The 21,389-nt window shown below is 42.4% G+C and overlaps 2 protein-coding genes across 5 annotated transcripts in view; one reads left to right on the top strand and one right to left on the bottom strand.

The window, feature by feature from the left end:
- The window catches only part of ppp2r3b (protein phosphatase 2, regulatory subunit B'', beta), a 56,018-nt gene extending 41,237 nt beyond the window's left edge, over window positions 1-14,781 (top strand). For 2 of the 4 annotated variants that reach the window (XM_023981755.2, XM_023981758.3), the window contains 10 exons: window positions 1,202-1,304; window positions 6,158-6,232; window positions 6,466-6,552; window positions 6,781-6,937; window positions 7,574-7,622; window positions 7,823-7,912; window positions 8,032-8,207; window positions 10,366-10,484; window positions 10,584-10,690; window positions 13,591-14,781. In XM_023981755.2, coding sequence (XP_023837523.1) covers window positions 1,202-1,304; window positions 6,158-6,232; window positions 6,466-6,552; window positions 6,781-6,937; window positions 7,574-7,622; window positions 7,823-7,912; window positions 8,032-8,207; window positions 10,366-10,484; window positions 10,584-10,690; window positions 13,591-13,711 — 1,084 coding nt within the window. In that variant the 3' untranslated portion in view covers window positions 13,712-14,781. Of the gene's footprint in view, window positions 1-1,201; window positions 1,305-6,157; window positions 6,233-6,465; window positions 6,553-6,780; window positions 6,938-7,573; window positions 7,623-7,822; window positions 7,913-8,031; window positions 8,208-10,365; window positions 10,485-10,583; window positions 10,691-11,070; window positions 11,135-13,590 lie in introns of all 4 variants that reach the window. The other 2 variants (XM_023981757.2, XM_023981756.2) reach the window with 2 other exon arrangements.
- A 941-nt stretch (window positions 14,782-15,722) lies between these two features.
- The window catches only part of si:ch211-269e2.1 (cohesin subunit SA-2), a 42,139-nt gene continuing 36,472 nt past the window's right edge, over window positions 15,723-21,389 (bottom strand). The window contains exons 27-32 of the mRNA XM_023981754.2: window positions 21,260-21,361; window positions 19,510-19,664; window positions 19,149-19,277; window positions 17,082-17,293; window positions 16,787-16,865; window positions 15,723-16,474 (exon numbers count right to left, since the gene is read on the bottom strand). Of these exons, the coding sequence (XP_023837522.1) occupies window positions 16,342-16,474; window positions 16,787-16,865; window positions 17,082-17,293; window positions 19,149-19,277; window positions 19,510-19,664; window positions 21,260-21,361 (810 nt within the window). The 3' untranslated portion in view covers window positions 15,723-16,341. The remainder of the gene's footprint in view (window positions 16,475-16,786; window positions 16,866-17,081; window positions 17,294-19,148; window positions 19,278-19,509; window positions 19,665-21,259; window positions 21,362-21,389) is intronic.

The raw sequence follows: 21,389 nt of genomic DNA, 5'->3' as shown, positions 1-21,389 counted from the left end.
TAACTGATGAATTGTTGAACGCTCACCACCCGTTGCATATGTCCGGTGTCAGTAAACATCAACAAAGCATAATTCAATTGTTGCCAGTAGCACAGTTAGTCACCAATGCTCTGGATAACATGAACACAGCCTAACCAGCTCTAGTAGGGTGAGTAAAATGGTCAGAGTGGGGTGTTCTCATTGTGTATGGAAGTAGCTAGCCAATGTTAGCCAGTTAGCTTGAGTGCTTGACTGTCGTTGTGAGGTCACAGCTTTCGGATCAACCCTACTTATTGGCCAGAGCGTCCAGTGTGTGCGCTCTGTAAGCGGAACGCTCTGTATTTACGAATGGACAATCTGATAGCACAGTTGCAGTCACCAATGTTCTGGATAACATAACAGCCTAAGCAGCTCTGCTAGGGCGAGTAATGTTCAGTGAGCTGTTCTCTCTCAGATGTCTGGATGTAGCTGGCAAGTTAGTACAGAACGCTCGGCTCAACCCTTAAAGAGATTGGTGGAGCTACGGCTTAAGAGGGTGTGAACAATGCTGAATGGGTGTAGACAAGGAAGGGCTCCAATAGTAGTACTAAAACATTGACAGACGGTTTTCTCCAAAGTGAGTTTACAAGTTGGCCAACTTTCAAAGCAGAATTACTTTCAAATTTTTTCCTCAAATGGAGTGTATGATATACCATTTTGTAGCTCTGAGTCTCTACTTTTATCCAATGTATAAAAAAAAAATTAAAAAAAAAAAAAAAAGAATTTCAAATGTTGCTGCATAAGACCGAATCCAGGTGGTGTCACAAATGTGCAAAAAGTAAATGGGTCTGAATACTTTCCGAAGGCACTGTTTCTCTTGGATAAAGTAAGATGTACTGTACTCTACTGGACTGTTCTCTTGGTTGTGTGTTGTAAGCGTACTGTTTTAATAATGTGTGAGTCTCTAGAGAATTGGAGTGGAATGGCCTCTGACATTACCTCATGGCTCTGAGGGGGTTCAAAAAAGAAAGTTCCATTATGTCATCATCACTGCTGTAACACTCTGAGCATGACCCAGCGTCAATTCAGAATCCTAATTTCAGAATGTATTAACCTGCACTGCCACTTCAGAGGTGAATGATTTCAGACTCGCTCTGAAGTGTTCTCTGATGGAGAGAGAAAATAGGGAGAGAGCGAGACCCTGAAAAACCCTGAAACCATATGTTCCCTCTTTCCTTCCCAGAATGCTGCAGACCTGTCATGACGACGTGTCTAAGTTTGTACACCTCTTGGCCAAACCTGGCTGTAATTACCTGGAACAAGAGGACTTTATTCCATTCCTTCAGGTACAGGAACACCACACACACAGCCACCCGGGGAGAGAGAGTGGGATTCTAGTTTGGGGAGACGTGCTGGGCAGCGGCGTATTACTAGGAAGAGAAGCAAGGAGGGGGTTCTTTGGGGCAGGGCAGGGGGAGAGGGGAATTTTGGGCCAGTGGTAGAGTTAACATGAGGACTTCATTCCATTCAGTGGTGTTTTATACTGAACAAAAATATAAACCAACATGTAACGTGTATGTCCCATGAGCTGAAATAAGAGATCCCAGAAATGTTCCCTACACACAAAAAGCATAATTCGCTCACATTTTGTGCACAAATTTGTTTACATCCCAGTTAGTGAGCATTTCTCCTTTACCAAGATAATCCATCCACCTGGCATGTGTGGCATATTAAGAAGCTGATTAAACGGCATGGTCATTACACAGGTGTACCTTGTGTTGGGGACAATAAAAGGCCACTCTAAAATGTGCCGTTTTGTTGCACAACACAATGCCTAAGATGTCTCAAGTTTTGAAGAAGCATGCACATTTTCTTTTAACCTTTATTTAACTAGGCAAGTCAGTTAAGAACAAATTCTTGTTCAGAACAAACTGCCTTGTTCAGGGGCAGAACGACAGATTTTTACCTTGTCAGCTCGGGGATTCGATCTAGCAACCTTTCGGTTACTGGCCCAACGCTCTAACCAATAGGTTACCTGCCGCAATTGGCATACTGACTGCAGAAATGTCCACCACAGCTGTTGCTAGAGAATTGAATGTTAATTTCTCTACCATAAGCTGACTTCAATATCGTTTTAGAGAATTTGGTAGTACGTCCAACCGGCCTGAACACCACAGATGATATATAACCAGGCCAGTCCAGGACCTCCACATCCAGCTTCTTCACCTGCAGGATCGTCTGAGACCAGCCACCCGGGCAGCTAATGAAACTGTGGGTTTGCACAACTAAAGAATTTCTGCACAAACTGTCAAACTGCTGCAGGGAAACTAATCTTCGTGCTCGTCGTCTTCATCGTTGTCTTGACCTGACTGCAGTTCCGTGTCGTAACCGACTTCAGTGGGCAAATGCTCAGCTTCGATGGCCACTGGCACACTGGAGAAGTGTGCTATTCACGGATGAATCCCAGTTTCAACTGTACCGGGCAGATGGCAGTGTGTGGGCGAACGGTATGCTGCTGTCAATGTTGTGAACAGAGTGCCCCATGGTGGCGGTGGGGGTATGGGCAGGCATAAGCTACGGACAACCAACACAATTGCATTTTATTGATGGCAATTTGAATGCACAGAAATACCTTGACGAGATCCTGAGGCCCATTGCCGTGCCATTCATCCGCCGCCATCACCTCATGTTTCAGCATGATAATGCACAGCCCCATGTTGCAAGAATCTGTACACAATTCCTGGAAGATGAAAATGTCCCAGTTCTTCCATAGCCTGCATACTCAGACATAATCACCCATTGAGCATGTTTGGGATGCACTGGATTGACGTGTATTAACTTCGGACAGCCATTGAAGAGGAGTGGGACAATATTACACAGGCCACAATCAACAGCTTGATCAATTCTATTCAAAGGAGATGTCGCGCTGCATGAGGCAAATGGTGTTCACACTAGATACTGACTGGTTTTCTGATCCACGCCCCTACCTTTTTTAACTATCTGTGACCAAAAGATGCATATCTGTATTCCCAGTCATGTGAAATCCATAGATTAGGGCCTAATGAATTTATTTTAATTGACCGATTTCCTTATATGAACTGTAACTTAGTAAAATCTTTTAAATTGTTGTATTTTATGTTTGTTCAGTGTAGATTTATCAGAGAAGTAACTGTACCTTGTATTTATTTTATCCCTTTATAACAAACAAATTGTGCCAATCACATCCCTGAGTTGAGCATCGCTGTGCTGGCCATTTGTGTAGTCTGTCTGCCAGGGTTTCCAGGGTTAGCCTGTCTGCAATGGTTTTCTGGCACCTGACAAGTGACCAAAAACCAAAAATCTCAAATTTGAGCTCATCAGAACAAAGGACAGATTTTAGCAGTCTAATGTCCATTGCTCGTGTTTCTTGGCCCAAGCAAGTCTCTTCTTCTTATTGGTGTCCTTTAGTTGTGGTTTCTTTGCAACAAATCGACCATGAAGGCCTGATTCACGCAATGATGGACTGTCGTTTCTCTTTGCTCATTTGAGCTGTTCTTGCCATAATATGGACTTGGTCTTTTACCAAATAGGGATATTTTCTGTATACCAACCCTATCTTGTCACAACACAGCTGATTGTCTCAAATGCATTAGGAAGGTAAGAAATTTCTCAAATTTTTACTTTTAACAAGGCACACCTGTTAATTGAAATGCAATCCAGGTGACTACCTCATGAAGCTGGTTGAGAGAATGCCAAGAGGGTGCAAAGTTGTCAGCAAGACAAAGAGTGGCTACTTTGAAGAATCTCAAATCTCAAATATATTTTGATTTAAAACACTTTTTTTGGTTACTACATGATTCTATATGTGTTATCTCATAGTTTTGATGTCTTCATTATTATTCTACAATGTAGAATATGGTAAAGATAAAGAAAAACCCTGGAATGAGTTGGTCAACTTTTGACTGGGTATGTGTGTGTATATGTATATGTGTGTATATATACATACGTATATATATGTACGTACATACATACACACAAAAAGTAAGAGAAGCTTAGGCCTAACCCCAGAGAGAGCGATTTGCCGGCGGCATGTTACGACACCGACAAATATTTCTTTAACCTTGTCAGATACTACTGCGTCTGCTATACACATATAGGCGTACAGAAGGGGGCAAATTCGTACATTTTTGATCAGAATATTTTTTATATTGTTACATTATATGAGTAACTGGTAGGCTTTAAATATTCTTCCTCACCTCAAATTCAACTGTCGGAGTCAGTTGGGAGCGCCGGTGTGCACTGCCTTCATATCATAGGCCTGCAGTATAGTAGCGTAATAACCACACTGCTCCAAAAATTTCTAAACTTTATTAAGGTAATATCAAAAGCAAGTCATTCCATTGTTTCTAGGGAAAATACTAGCAGGATATTATATTGCGGCAAACACAACATTACAGTTTAAACTTAATTTGGCCAGAGAAAATGGCTCAACAGAATGAAACAAAACATTTTGCGAACTGGTTTAAAACTTTACTAAAGTTTTGAACAGGCTATATTGCAGCAATTACCAAGAAAGGCTAGTGCCTATCTTACCCAACAAATGAAAGCAATAGTGATATTTATTTTACAACAGGTTTACTTATAACTTACCTTAAATACGGAGCACACAATTAAAATGACAGATCTTACTTAATTTAGCACACACAAATGTCTCAACAGAATGAAACCTAACATTTTGAATATTTAAATAATTCGTTTAGATGAATTAATATGCCTAAAATAATAACAATGATATACAATAATAACAATATAATAAAAAAATATAACGTTCCAAAAGCATCCTACCTGATTAGCGAGTTGTGCGGTAGCCTGCATTTGTTCTCGCCAACATTCTTCTCATCTTTGTCCACTACAATATTAAAACGTGTCCATGCAGAGGACATTCCCCATGTAAACTTTACACTATAAGCATACTCTCAAACTTTTGTTTTAATTCAATGAAAAAGTCCTCCATCGTAGCAATCAACAATAGCCTCCTCTCTCGCTCTCTCCTCAGCAGCAGGTGCATGCACGCAAAGAGTGAGAGAATGGTGCAAAAGTGCGAAATCGGAGTGTATGACAGGATCGGCCAAAAGTCGTCAATTACCGGCTAACGTAAACCCTGCTGTCTGCCTACCTACCTGGTGGTGTACCGTATCTGCCCCAAATTGGGCTGATTCATATTCATGCTGGCAGAACCGTCTGGGCTGTGACAAAACACCCGTTAGCATACCGGGAGGAGATGCCTTCTGGCACTCACTGTTTAATTTGTATTGCGACTCCGGGGTGAATGGGCTCTGACTGTTGTGATGAATGAAGGAAGGATTGGCGCCGAGTAGATGTGACTGTCCCCGGCAGTTTCCTCACCCTGGTGATTTATGGGTTTTTCTATTATTTAATTTCTCACAGGAAGTGTTAAGGGGGGAGGAGTGGGCGCACCGCAGTCCGCCTCCAAAATAAAGCTATTTTCATTTCACTGCCGCCTTCGCATTTACATCAACGTTTAGTTCCTTTCACCCATCTGACAGAGAGGGGTTAAAAAAACGACAGAGGGGGCATGAGTGATTTTCATGGCTTGGATAAAAGTACAGTTCATTAGAGATTCAGCTCACCAGTCACCACATGAAAGGATCTGTGTGTGGTGGTCCAGCATGGAGAATATGACCAGCTATATAACAGAGCAGGCCTCCTCTCCCATGGTCTCAATGTCTCCACGATGTCCCCTACTCACGCCGGCCATTTAAAGGGATAAGAGTCTGTTAGATGCTTTCATACTTCAAAAGTGCAATTCAATTGTCCTCCCAATTTAGATTCTTCCCATTCATCTGCCATTGCGGTCTGCGGATTTCTCCTAATGCATAGCTGGATCTACACAACAGATGGAGCGGCTATATGGATGGACGCCGCTTGACATTAGTCCACCTTTTTGAAGTTCCAATACATCTTGAATATGGTGTTTGAGCTAGTCAAGCTCTTTCAACATCTCTCCAACAGGCAGAGCAGAAAATGGGGTCTGTCTTTCTGCTACTAACTCCCCAGAGTCCCCAGAGAGTGATTTGACATACTGTTGTATGTTTGATTGTCTCTCTAGTGCTTGTCTTGTGGCAAGGCCCAGTTAGTCCTCTGACCTGTCCCCAGCCTTGTTGTAATGTTATTAAAACCTCCTGTCTGTGTTGTTCAGGATGTGGTGAACTCTCACACAGGCCTGGCCTTCCTGAAGGAGGCGTCCGACTTCCACTCACGCTACATCACCACAGTAAGTCATTATACATACCACACCAAAATACATTTTGGCATTTTTCAATCCATACCACTTGGTATGTCTACAGAGGTTAGCGCGTGATGTTGAATGTAATGTCAAATGTGTCCTATCGTGACTGACTCTGAAGCTTTTTTGTCATACACAGAAAAAAATCTGTATATGTGGATGAGGTTGAAGTGATCGTTTTGAGTGTTCTGGAGGCTATTAAAGCTGTGTGTTATCTGCAGGTTGCCCAGAGGATATTCTACAATGTGAACAGGTCATGGTCAGGCAGGATCAGCTGTTCAGAGCTCAGGAAAAGCAGCTTTCTCCAGGTAGGAACGGAGCTTTGAGGTGGAACTGATCAATTGTCACATCTACAGTAATGCTGCGAGTCGGATGAAGATGGGGCCCACCCTCTTGTCGAGTCTAGTTCCTCCAATGTTTTTTTTCCCATCAAGGGAGCTTTTTTCATCATCACTATATCTGTTAAAAGTGCTAAGTAAGTCATCAGTGATTTGATTTGGCTGGTTGGTTGGTTGATGAATTGATTGGTCCAACAGAACGTGGCCCTGCTAGAGCAAGAGGAGGACGTGAACCAGCTGACAGAGTTCTTCTCCTACGAACATTTCTACGTCATCTACTGCAAGTTCTGGGAGCTGGACACAGACCATGACCTATACATAGACCAGAGAGACCTGGCCCGACACAACGACCAAGGTACACCGAAACACACACACACACGACCTCTACATAGACAAAAGAGAGCTATGGGGTATGTCACGTACCGGGATATAGAGAGTTCAGAAACTCAATTCTGACATAAGGATAACCGTTGAGTTGGAAAGCGCTAGCTTCGTGACATACCCCTCTGATCCGACACAACGACCAAGGTGTGTGTACACACACACACACACACACACACACACACACACAGAGAGGATTACCAAGGCAACCTTAATGTTCAAGTGGAGTCCAAGTGCTTTTGCTCCCACACACCACTCCATATGTTCCTGGTCATGAAGGAAACGGGAAAGAAGATCAATGGGGCAATAGGCCTAACTCACCCACCCACCCCCCCAAATGAATGTCTTGGTTGAATTGGATGACGCCATGTCTGGCTCCATTTATTAGTCCTATAGATCTCCCCTACAAGCAGAAATCGCTGTATTTATTGTACGGGAAAGATAAAGGAGAGGTTAACAGTTACATCATTCACTTTACTTCCCAATGAGCTGTATTTATGATCTGTGACTGGATCACATCTATAATGAAAGACCTTGTATACACGGTAACTCGCGTCACGCTGTTATCTTGCTTAGTTTGTAAAGTTTTTTTTTCTCCTGTGTTTTCCAGCTATCTCCCACAAGATGATTGAAAGAATATTTTCTGGGACAGTTACCAGGTAAGAGACATGAACTAATTAATGGCTGTTATGACGTTCCACACTGTGTTCTGTATCGACTCCTTTCACCGAGTTGAGGTTGGCTTGGGTCCCCTGTGTGTTTTTCCTTAGATAAACGCAACATTTAATCTACCATTGAATTGAAAGGGAAGTTGGAGTGGTGTGTTTGAGTGTTGCCCTACCCATCTCTCTCCTCCCAGGGATAGACGTCTGCGTAAAGACGGCAGGCTGAGCTACGCTGACTTTGTCTGGTTCCTCATCTCCGAAGAAGACAAGAAGACTGACACCAGGTACTACACACAGTAACACCAGTCTCACATTGGAAACAAAATAGTCCCCCACCTCCCCTCCATTTGGAGTGATACCACTCTATCCTGTGTATCTAGCCTGTCTCTTTCTCCCTCCACAGTATAGAGTACTGGTTCCGGTGTATGGACCTGGATGGGGACGGTGTGTTGTCTATGTACGAGCTGGAGTATTTCTATGAGGAGCAGTGTGTGAAGTTGGAGACCATGGCAATCGAGCCCCTGCCCTTCGAGGACTGTCTCTGTCAGATGCTCGACCTGGTCAAGCCGGAGGTCGAGGGTCAGACACCTAAACGCAAATTCAAAAATTGTTTCAAAGTGACATGCAGACAATAGATACGTGTTAGCTATGAAGTAAAGAGCTAGCATGCACACACACCAGTACATCACAGCAACTGGGACAAATAGTAATACATTCCTGCGTGGAATGAAAGACTGACTAATCAAAGGGTTCCAACCTCTTTACGTCAGAAATTAGAGAAAGAGACGCATGTAGAGGGACAGACAGATGAAATCGGCTGAGACAGGATTCACAGCCACGTTGCCAGGGGTATACAGTGCATTAAGAAAGTATTCAGACACCTTGACTTTTTCCACGTTTTGTAACATTACAGCCTCATTCTAAAATGTATTGAATTGTCCCCCCCCCCCCCAATCTACACACAATGCCCCATAATGACTAAGGAATAACAGGTTTTTACAAATGTTAGAAAATAAAAAAAGTTAAATTAAATATCACATTTACATAAGTATTCAGACCCTTTACTCAGTACTTTTGCTGAATCACCTTTGGCAGCGATTATAGCCTCAAGTGTGATGCTATGAGCTTGGCACACCTGTATTTGGGGAGTTTCTCCCATTCTTCTCTGCAGATCCTCTCAAGCTCGGTCAGGTTGGATGGGTAGAGTTGCTGCACAGCTATTTTCAGGTCTCTCCAGAGATGGTCTATCGGGTTCAAGTCCGCGCTCTGGCTGGTTCACTCAAGGACTTTCAGAGACTTGTCCCGAAGCCACTCTTGTGCTGTCTTGGCTGTGTGCTTAGGGTGGTTGTCCTGTTGGAAGGTGAACCTTCACCCCTGTCTGAGGTCCTGAGCGCTCTGTAGCAGGTTTTCATCAAGGATCTCTCTGTACTTTGCTCCGTTAGTCTTTCCCTCGATCCTCACTAGTCTCCCAGTCCCTGCCGCTGAAAAATCCCTGCAGCATGATGCTGCCAACCACCATGCTTCACCATAGGCATGGTGCCAGGTTTCTTCCAGATGCGACACTTAGCATTCAGGCCAAAGAGTTAAGTCTTGTTTTCATCAGACCAAAGAATCTTGTTTCTCATGGTCTTACAGTATTTAGGTGCTGGGCTGCCATGTGCCTTTTTACTGAGGAGTGGCTTCCGTCTGGCCAAACTACCATAAAGTTATTGTTGGAGTGCTGCAGAGATGGTTGTCCTTCTGCAAGTTTCTCCCATCTCCACAGAGGAACTCTGGAGCACTGTCAGAAAGACCATCTGGTTCTTGGTCATCTCCCTGACCAAGGCCCTTCTCCCCCGATTGCTCGGTTTGGCCGGGCGGCCAGCTCTAGGAAGAGTCTTGGTGTTTCCAAACGTCTTCCATTTAAGAATTTTTGAAGGCCTTTTTTGAATTTTTTGGGTTCCCTTCCCCAGATCTGTCACGGAGCTCTTAGGACAATTCCTTCGACCTCCATACCTTGGTTTTTTCTCTGACATGCACTTTCAACTGGGACCTTTATATAGACAGGTGTGTGCCTTTCCAAATCGTGTCCAATCAATTGAATTTACCACAGGTGGACTCCAAGTTGTAGAAAAATCTCATGGATGATCAATGGAAATAGGATGCACCGGAGCTCAATTTTGAGTCTCATAGCAAAGGGTCTGAATATTTAAGTAAATAAGGTATCTGTTTTTTACTTGTAATAAATTGGCAAAAGTGTCTAAACCTGTTTTCGCTTCGTCATTATGGGGTATTGTGTGTAGACTGAGGATTTTTAAAATCCATTTTACAATACGGCTGTAATGTAACAATGTGGGAAAGGGAAGGGGTCTGAATAATTTCTGAATGCACTGTGTGTTGTCCGGAGTTGGTACTCCAGCACACGACTATGAATGCTAGCCTAGTTTAATGCCACAAGTAGCTGTTAGTTCCAGCGTGTAGCATTTTTAGACCGAAGCTATGGTAATTCGCTAACACCTTCCCACCTTCCCTGATCTGGGTGAAAAACACATACTGTATGCCACAACTGAACATGTTTGAGGTGTGTTTGATTTAGTTTGAGACAAAAATTACTACAGATTTAGTTCCAATGTACCAGGTAAACGAAATCAAGCGCACCTCAGGTATTTGACATTTATTTTACCTAGTTTGGGAGCGTCACTAAATCTTGAAAAGCAGCTGAATTTGGCATAAAAAATGAGATTTCTATTCTCCCCAGGAAAGATCACCCTACGGGACCTGAAGCAGTGTAAGTTGTCTCACATCTTCTATGACACCTTCTTCAACATCGAGAAATACCTGGACCACGAGCAGAAAGACCCCTTCTCTGTTGTAAGGGTAACTATTGACTACGACAGGATGTTATTATTACGCAGGGATGACCTCAGGGCCTGAGGGACGGTGGATAATGGCGTTTTGTTGGTTGTCTTTTGTAAGGAGGCTGAGACAGAGGGCCAAGAGATCTCGGACTGGGAGAAATATGCAGCGGAGGAGTACGATATCCTGGTTGCCGAGGAGACTACTACAGATCAGTACAACGACGGGTAAGACGGACGGACTGACTACACTCAACCAGTGTTCTATAATTTACTGGACAGAATCGCAGGAGCCTCTTGTTGATTTAATGACAGATCTCTCATCGGTATCTGTTTCTGTAGAGGAGAAAGTCGATAGTTGAGTTCACAGTTGGTTAGGGGACTGACTGCTGTCCTGAAGGATAATTTGTGCTTTGACCTATTCTGCAGTAGGAATGCCAGGGTTAGTGACTGAGCCAGGGTTAGATTATCACTGCAGATTTTATGTATGCCAAGTTTTTCTTTGTTATTGCTTGACTTCAGGAGGATTGCTGTGTTTGTGTAGAATGATTATAGGCGGCCAGTGTGAGGGACAAGGCTGTTAACAGGCTATTGTGTGGTGGTTTTAGGAACACCACAGACTTCTAAAGACAAGCTGGGTAGGATGAGGGAGAGGCTGCTTTGCCTGGCCAGGTAAGAGATCAGGGTGTCTGTCTATCCCCAGGGTGTAGGCTCTCTCACTCCTTCACTCTTTCCATGCTCGCTCAGTTCCAATTCCACCAATAGCCTCTAGGTACATGTCTAAAAGGATTGGATAGGTAGTAGTGGGTCGGTACATGGTAAGCACTCCACCTTGTCCTCTGATAAGCTTGGGTGTATTTTTTGCCATAACTACACTCTTTCTACACTATCTGTTTTTTCAACACCTTGGACGTAGGGAGGTAGGTAGGGGCTACAGGCTGATATGGAATTGATATGGCAGCTGTGTTTCAAAACCAATCCCTTCCTCAGCACTCTGGAACTCTTCACCATCAGTATTTTCCCACCTGTTGCTCCTCCTGTTGTTGGTGTCCTCACCTGTTTCTCTCTTGAACGATGGTAGCTCCTCCATGGAGTTGATCCCTGCATATCTACTGTACCACTTTTTGTCCTGTCTCGTGTAGATACTTTCCACCTAACCCACCCTACCCCGGCCAACAGCTCTGCACCCCCCCCACAGCAACTTGCCCAAGCCTCCCCCACTTCTCCTTCACCCAAATCCAGATAGCTGATGTTCTGAAAGAGCGGCAAAATCTGGACCCTTACAAATCAGCTGGGCTAGACAATCTGGACCCTCTCTTTCTAATATTATCCGCTTCAATTGTTGCAACCCCTATTACTAGCCTGTTCAACCTCTTTCGTATTGTCCGAGATACCTAAAGATTGGAAAGCTGCCGCGGTCATCCCCCTCTTCAAAGGGGGAGACACTCTAGACCCAAATTGTTATAGACCTATATCTATCCTGCCTTTCTAAAGTCTTTGAAAGCCACGTTAACAGATCGCCGACCATTTGAAATCCCACCGTACCTTCTCCGCTATGCAATCTGGATTCCGAGCTGGTCATGGGTGCACCTCAGCCACGCTCAAGGTCCTAAACAATATCATAACCGCCATCGATAAAAGACACTACTGTGCAGCTGTCTTCATCGACCTGGTCAAGGCTTTTGACTCTGTCAATCACCGCATTCTTATCGGCAGACTCAACAGCCTTGGTTTCTCAAATGACTGCCTCGCCTGGTTCACCAACTACTTCTCAGATAGAATTCAGTGTGTCAAATCGGAGGGCCTGTTGTCCGGACCTCTGGCAGTCTCTATGGGGGTGCCACAGGGTTCAATTCTCGGGCCGACTCTTTTCTCTGTATATATCAATGATGTCGCTCTTGCTGCTGGTGATTCTCTGATCCACCTATACGCAGACACGATTCTGTATACTTCTGGCCCTTCTTTGGACACTGTGTTAACAAACCTCCAGACGAGCTTCAATGCCATACAGCACTCCTTCTGTGGCCTCCAACTGCAAGTAAAACTAAATGCATGCTCTTCAACCGATCGCTGCCCGCACCCGCCCGCCCGTCTAGCATCACTACTATGGACGGTTCTGACTTAGAATATGTGGACAACTACAAATACCTAGGTGTCTGGTTAGACTGTAAACTCTCCTTCCAGACTCACATTAAGCATCTCCAATCCAAAATTAAATCTAGAATCGACTTCCTATTTCGCAACAAAGCCTCCTTCACTTATGCTGCTAAACACACCCTCGTAAAACTGACTATCCTACCGATCCTCGACTTCGGCGATGTAATTTACAAAATAGCTTCCAATACTCTACTCAGCAAATTGGATGCAGTCTATCACAGTGCCATCTGTTTTGTCACCAAAGCCCCATATTCTACCCACCACTGCAACCTGTATGCTCTCGTTGGCTGGCCCTCACTTCATATTCGTTGCCAAACCCACTGGCTCCAGGTCATCGAAGTYWTTGCCAGGTAACGCCCCGCCTTATCTCAGCTCACTGGTCACCATAGCAACACCCACCCGTAGCACACGCAGGTATATTTCACTGGTCATCTCCAAAGCCAACTCCTCCAGCCACCTTTTCTTCCAGTTCTCTGCTGCCAATGATGAACGAATTGCAAAAATCACTGAAGCTGGATACTTATATCTCCCTCACTAACTTTAAGCATCAGCTGTCAGAGCAGCTTACCGAACATTGCACCTGTACACAGCCCATCTAACTACCTCATCCCCATATTGTTCAATTTTTTTTTGCTCCTTTGCACCTCAGTATCTCTACTTGCACATCATCTTCTGCACATCTATCACTCCAGTGTTAATGCTAAATTGTAATTATTTTGCCACTATGGCCTATTTATTGCCTTACCTCCCTAATCTTACATTTGCACACACTGTATGTTTGTTTATCCCATGTGTAACTCAGTGTTTGTGTCGCACTGCTTTGCTTTATCTTGGCCAGGTCGTAGTTGTAAATAAGAACTTGTTCTCAACTGGCCTACCTGGTTAAATAAAGGTGAAATAAAAAATCCAATGCAATGCTTTTATTTCACAATGTTGGAAGAACTTCTCTCTCGCTCATATATTCTCTGTAGGTATGACAATGCTCTGAGTCACATCTCCAGTGAATTGGGTCTGAGGACAGAGGAGAGACATTTCTTTGAGATCCCCAACCCTCACTGCAATCTGGACTTGGATGAGGACGACTTTGAATAGCCAGCACTGGGAGAGCAACAAAACAGGGAGAAGAAGCGGCTACGGGATACAGGACATATAGCAGTGTGAGCAGTTGAACGCCAAACCAGAACCACAAAATTTCACACGAAACAATGGTACAGATACGATCACACTGTAGTGAGTGACGGTCAAATGGCTAACTCTGAACCACAGACACTCGTCAAACTAGGGATGAAAACAAGCGCTACCACCAAACTACAGGACTAACAAACATCACACGGTTACTTAGTGGAAGCTGGCAACCACAGGAACAGGAAACGCTCACCAGACTCTAGGCAATACAGGAAGAAGACACATTCTGTGGTGGGAAGTTGTATCTTGATCTGCCAAACGATGCAGGTGTCGTTACCAGCTCTTACCTTTAACTAGAGGACACTTCAGTCCATGGCCTCAAAAAAAAACCTCATGTTTTGCCTTTCTCTACACAGTTAAGGTACAAACACATTGTTGCAACAGAGTGATAAGAGAAAGGTGCTGCCGTCATCTTAGCAGTGGTGTTAAACATACATGAATTGGTTTAAACGCTGGTTCCTACTGGGTCCTGGCTCAACACTTCTTGGTTGTGACTACAAACATCAGTTTTGTTATGTGGTGGCTCGCGAGGCAATTCAGGAGGCCTTGGATGGGTTGCAGCGGAAAACATTTAGGAGATCCGAGGCTTTTAGGTGGGTCGATCACATCATGAAACAGTTTGGTAACCATTAGACAAGAGCCACTGAGGCACACTTGAATTATTAAGTTAATATCCCACATCAATGACAAACATTGTTTTGTTATTCATTCTTAGCAATTGGCTAATTCAACATTCCAGAGATATGAACCATATTGAGTCGTTTCTGGTCCGATTGCAAAGTAAAAAGGTAAGGTCTACCTGCTGGGAGGGGCGGGGTAGTAGAGTGCTGGAGCGCAGTCCAAATGCCTGGCAAGGCACAGACAGAGTCTGTCTAACTGTACAATATTGAGTTCATCAGTATAATATATTCTTTCTCATATGCTTTTTTTTTTGTGTGAGATGGGGTTATAAATTTGAAATAAACTGTAAATATTTATTTTGTGCTTGCTGTGTTGCAAAATAGGTGGTCAGATGTTTTGAACAAATATTTTTTTTTTTATATATATATATCTGACAAAGTACTTTAATACAGGAAGTAAAATGTATGTTTTGTTCAAATAAAGAATGAAAAAAATTGTGGCATTTCTTCATGGAAAGAAGCAAGAGCATTTTGTGCGAGTAATATTTATTCATGGTACTATTTCCAATGACAAGTACATTTAAAACAGGTCTGATCAGTTACTATGACCACACTTGTGTAAAAATCTACCATTAGAACAACAAATGAACAGTGGTGTGTTTCAATAACAATCTGATAAAGATAGATAATGTAGGTGAGATCTAAGTCATAACACAATCACCTACTAGCTAGGGCACATCTGCAGTTCAATCTTCTACAATACTGGTACAACAACCTGACTCATTGATAATCATTGTCTATATGACCCCAACCCCATACACAATATGCTTATTTTATAATCAAAATTAAAACGCTGGCACCAAAATATAATTTGCTACGATTTAAGTTGACATTTTCATGAATATGCTTTTAGTGTAAAAACGAGCACATTAGCTTTCGCTAAAAGCTGTTGACATAAACAATTGAGTCATTCTTTCAAGCTTGAGTACAATTTTTATCATTTAGTATCTTAGAGGGACTTTTCCCAAGAGCGAAGCTCAATTATGGGTCAAATGTAACAGCACCAGCAGATACATTGGTTTCAATACAAATAAAGAAGAGCTTATATCCATAATGCAACACGACAATGGAGGTATACCCAGTGTAATTAGTCTTAACCTACCATTGGTACAGCATCTTCTCTAAGGAAGACTGTCAAATTATGTCTACATGGGCTGGAAGCTGTAAAAAAGAAAAAACACTTTTTTGTCAAAGAGCCAGTTCTATTTTGACAGTTGGTTTAAATGAGGTTACAGAAAAATACTCCAACCATGTCTCAATAGACTAAAGCGGCTTGCATGTCTCATCTCCTTTTCCTACATCTGGATGGGGGAAAAGCATACGCCATATTACTTTCACCCATCCTATTTTCTTCCTCTTTCAAATCAGTGCCATGAAGGAGAGGAAGCAAGACTGTTGTCCCTTTTGATAACTAAGATGTGTATATGGGTGTTCAGCCCTCTATTCCATCCCTGTCCAGACACGACCCCTAGCCACCTGTGTAGATATCAATAGGTATTGGAGTTATAAGCAATATGGTACTACCACCACATCCTTTCTGATAGGCAAGGTGATGTTTGTCATATTGCTTAGACATATGCAGTCCTTTGCCTCCCATCCATTTTTATATCGACTCATCACATACGCTGCTGCTGCTGTTATCATGTTGCCTAGTCACTTTATTCCTAGTTATATTTACATAATTACCTCGTACACCTACACATCGACTCGGTACTGGTACCTCAGGTTATCATTACTCATTGGTGTCACTATTTTCTTTCTCTCCGCATTGTTGGGAAGGGCCCGTAAGTAAGCATTTCACTGTTAGTTTACAAAGCATGTGACAAATATTTTTTTCTATTTGATCCACCTTCCAGTTCACAGGTCAACCTCCACGGTGTCCACATCCAATTCCTCGTTAGCGTGGAACGGCTCCTCTGATATCACTATGGTCGGCGGGGGTTCCCTGACGATGGGACCAAGCTCAACCTCTGGCTTCCTGTCCTCTGGGCTGACCGGGTCAAAGACAAATATAATTAATAGAACGATTATACTCTATGGTAAGAAACAGGGAGCACTGCTTGAATATTTTTTTTAAACATTTATGCATCCCTTCCTGGTAAAGCAGTCACTGATCTGTAGGTGATTGAATGAGTATAGGCAGTGTAGGCATCTTCAAGGTAAAACAGAAAGAAATAAGTATTTGAAAGGAGTAAAAACTTGCCCAGAGTTGGGATCAGTTCCATCTCCAATCCACTTAATTCAGGGTTAGGGTTGGGATAAGTGTTAAAGTCAGGGTTGGTATTAGTGTTAGGGTTTCTACCTTGTACTGCTGCTGGCCTTATGGGGCCTCCTTACTTTGGTCTCAGTAGAGGTAAGAGCAGACGGGGACCTCACGTCTCCTATCAAAGACAATATACATTTCTCTTATCAGTCCGCTCAATCGAATATGTTCTGTGTGCATAGCGATCTTGCCGGCCTTTTCTGGCACTCTGAAAACTGAATATGCAAGAATAAATCCTATACAAAGCAATACAAAGTGCAATCACTCATGGAAGTCATGTCATGGTGGGCATCATGATCAGAAGGTCCCTGTCAGATGATGTCAAAGTACCTACCGTCAGCAGTAGGGCTGTGTCTGACAGAGGGAGAGCGTGAGCGATTGGCTAGAGACGGTTGCTTTAACGTATCAGAGCTGATGAAGGACACAGCATCTTCCCCCTCAGCCCCAGTAGCCAATAAGGAGGCTCGGTAGTAGATGAGTGGCAGCCAACACTCCTCTCTGTTACTGATGGTCTGTTCACTTATGTACCTCTGTAGGTAGGTGTAACTGGAGGGAGAGAGGGACAGGTTTAAGCTAGTCCACTGACATACAAACAGTCTTTAAATGTCCAATGCAGCCATTTTTATCTCAATAGTTACCAGAAATGATTTTATATTAAGTACTTACTGTGATTGTTATGAATTAATAATGGTCAAGAAGAAACACATAACTTCTTAGCAAAGAACAATTTCTCAAGCAAAAGTTTTGCTGGGACTGTCTGGGAGTGGTCTGAGTGGGGAGGGGAAAACTGAAAACTAGCTGTCATTGGCAGAGCGGTTTGGAACTCTTTCATATTGGTCTATTAACTGCCTGAAATCTCCACCTATTTTGGTGGGATGGAGTTTTGGACTGCCTGGTGACATCACCAGATCTAAAAAAGGCATTATTATTTTCAGTTTCACAGTATTATTCCAGCCTCCGTGTGGAAATGTTTACAGTGCCAGTCAAATGTGGACACCTGCTCATTCAAGGGGTTTTCTTTATTTGTACTATTTTCTACATTGTAGAATAATAGAAGACATCAAAACTATGAAAATAACACATAGTAATCAAAACAAAGTTTAATCAAAATATATTTTAGATTCTTCAAAGTAGCCACCATTTGCCTTTGACAGCTTTGCATACTTTGCATTCTCTCAACCAGCTTCATGAGGAATGCTTCTCCAACGGTCTTGAAGGAGTTCACACATATGCTGAGCACTTGTTGGCTGCTTTTCCTTCACTCTGCGGTCCAACTCATCCCAAACCATCTCAATTGGCTTGAGGTCGGGTGATTGTGGAGGCCAATGTCATCTGATGCAGCACGCCATCACTCTCCTTCTTGGTCAAAAAGCCCTTACACAGCCTGGAGGTGTGTTGGGTCATTGTCCTGTTGAAAACCAGATGGGATGGCTTATCGCTGCAGAATGCTGTGTTAGCCATGCTGGTTAAGTGTGCCTTAAATTCTAAAATAAAGCATCATCACACCACCTCCTCCATGCTTCACGGTGGGAATCACACATGCGGATATTATCTGTTCACATCAGACAGATTTCCACCCGTCTAATGTCCATTGCTCGTGTTTCTTGGCCAAAGCAAGTCTTCTTGTTGGTTTCCTTTAACAGCGGTTTACTTTGTAGCAATTCAACCATAAACCTGATTCACGCAGTCTCCTCTGAACAGTTGATGTTGATGTGTCTGTTACTTGAACACTATGAAGCATTTATTTGGGCTACAATTTCTGAGGTTGGGAACTCCAATGAACTTATCTTCTGCAGCAGAGGTAACTCTGGGTCTTCCTTTCATGTGGCGGTCCTCATGAGAACTACTTTCATCATAGCGCTTGATGGTTTTTTGCGACTGCACTTGAAGAAACTTTTCAAAGTTCTTGACATTTTTCAGATTGACTGACCATGTCATGAAATAAGGGTGGACTGTCGTTTCTCTTGGCTTATTTGAGCTGTTCTTGCCATAATATGGACTTGGTCTTTTACCAAATAGGGCTATCTTCTGTATACCACCCCTACCTTGTCACAACAAAACTGATTGGCTCAAATTAACTTTTAACAAGGCACACCTGTTAATTGAAATGCATTCCAGGTAACTACCTCATGAAGGTTGAGAGAATGTCAAAAGTGTACAAAGCTGTCATCAAGGCAAAGGGCTACTTTGAAGAATCTCAAATATATTTTGATTTGTTTAACACTTTTTTGGTTATCTCATCTTTTTGTTATTTCATAGTTTTGATGTCTTTACTATTCATCTACAATAGTGAAAATATAGAAAAACCCTGGAATGAGTAGGTGTGTCCAAACTTTTGACTGGTACTGTATAAAATCACTTTTTGACTGCATGTTATACAGAGAAGAGAACACACACGTACACAATCTTTTTGTCTGGTCTGAGGAGCTTGCTGGAGAACTCGCTGAGGATGGTGAGGTAGGAGAGGTACGGAGGAGAGGGCTTCTCTGCTCTCTGGACAAAGCCCTGAAAAACAAACTCTATACCGTCCCTTCACACACACACAGAGAGGAAAAGTGAATGAATGACATATGAGCGCAGGAAATGTGCTACAAATTGTATTATTAGTATAATTCTTATGAGTACAAGTAACATGAGTATTATTTCAAACAAATGCTCATAGTACTGGTGTGGTGTGATGAGGCCTCGGAAACCATGATGAATAACATTAATGGGACGTGAGTGTGCACGTATACAAGGTTATGAGGGTAGTGTTTACCTACCTATGGATCAGAGCGAGGGACTCTCTGGACTTTGTCTGGTCCCAGCCGAAGGTGAGAGAGAAGCGTCTGGCCAGCTCCTTGATGCTGCTGAATGTTTGGACACCTGAGCTACAGGTGACTCCACTGTCCTGCTCCTGCTTCAGACGCAGGAACAACTGAGTACAAAGTGACGGAGACATCACTGATCAACTTGGTCACAGTTTCGTTCAATTCATTTCAGCTGAATCTAACTCAAAGTGTACTTTACTCAATTTAATTCAGTTCAGATAAGCTCAGTTTAAATCAAATCCAACTAAAATCCGATCAGCTCAATTCAATCTAACTCAGTTCTCGCCCTCATTTAGACCTGAATGATATTTGCCATCCATTAGCCAGCCAACTAAAGGACAACACATACCCATAGACTGCAGAGCTGTGTGAGGCCAAAAAAGAGCAATGAGTGCATCCCCTACAAGCCACCCCTCCCTCTGTGGGATCTACCATTAAGCCTTACCCAGGCCTTTACAATTAGTCTGTATTGGTGTCATTTAAAAACTTCACCATGTGAAGAATACATTTTATGGATAATAAAAAATATTAAACGTGAACATCTAAAACCTAGAGGCCTGGATAGTGCCAAAATGTCACACATTTCCCAATTTAAATTATTTTGGATACAGATTTAAAATGCATGCAAAATATCCTTCTCCCAATGGATTTCATTTGAGGAAGATGCCAAAAATATATTCTAACCTTTCTGGATTACAACCAAATTATGATAAGTGATAATACGTATTGGATCACTAAAAAATGCAACTTTTACATTACTGAGTAGTTTACCAATAAAATGGTCTGATGGTGAAGTGGACATACTCTGTATTCATATTGCAAAATTACCAAACTGCAATACATTTTAATACAAAGTTAGCAAAAATCAATAATCCCTTGCTACCAGGGAAAGATCACCCTGGTTAACTCTTTAGTCATATCCCAGTTGACCTATTTGCTTATTTGTACAAAAAATAAAAAACATTTTATTTGGAACGGTAAGCCAGACAACATTAAACGAGCCTATTTATATAATGAATGTGAATTCAGATGGCAGAAATTATTCAATATTAAAGCATTAGACCTCTCACTAAAGGCTTCAGTCATACAAAAGATATACTTAAATCCAAACTGGTTCTCTGGCAGATTAGTAAGAATGGCTGACCTAGTGTTCACGAATGTAATCTGAAGAAAGGGGAAAAGACCAATCTCACTTTTGGGTTATTTGAAAATGTAAATGTCAAAAATGTAGCTATTTTTTAAAACAAGCCATAGAAAGTAGGTTGCAATTTCAGTTTAATCCACCAGAAAAGACAGAAAAATAACAAATATTATACATATTTGTAGATATATATTTTTATCAATTAGCATATATATTTTTGGAAGAAAGAAAATGCAGTATAATCTTTGTAAATGATAAATAGGACTGGTGGAGCTACTTTTAAGAATCTCAAATATAAAACTTTGGATTTGTTTAACACTTTTTTTTGTTACTACATGATTCCATATGTGTTATTTCATAGTTTTGATATCATCACTATTATTCTACAATGTAGAAAATGTGTGTCCAAACTTTTGCCTGGCACTGTATGTATGTATGCCTTTTGGGGGGGGGGGGGATTGTTGGAATGCGCCATGGAGGGTAAAGGGAAGGGTGAAACATGATGTAAAAAAAGAAAAAAGGTGAAGGGGTAGAGGTAGAGGGAGGACAACCCTGGCCAACCTGTTGCAGACAGAGCACCAGCGTGCGAGCACTCTCTATCTTATCCATCTGCCGCGTTCTGCTCAGAGTCTCCTTAATGATGTCACCAAAGTTATTATAATACTGCAGAGAGAGAGAGAGACAGAATATC

This window comes from Salvelinus sp. IW2-2015, linkage group LG36 (assembly GCF_002910315.2).
Source record: "Salvelinus sp. IW2-2015 linkage group LG36, ASM291031v2, whole genome shotgun sequence".
In the NCBI taxonomy this organism is placed as follows: Eukaryota; Metazoa; Chordata; class Actinopteri; order Salmoniformes; family Salmonidae; genus Salvelinus; species Salvelinus sp. IW2-2015.
Note: the sequence above shows the minus strand (reverse complement) of the source record. Positions and strands in the feature narration are given on the sequence as shown.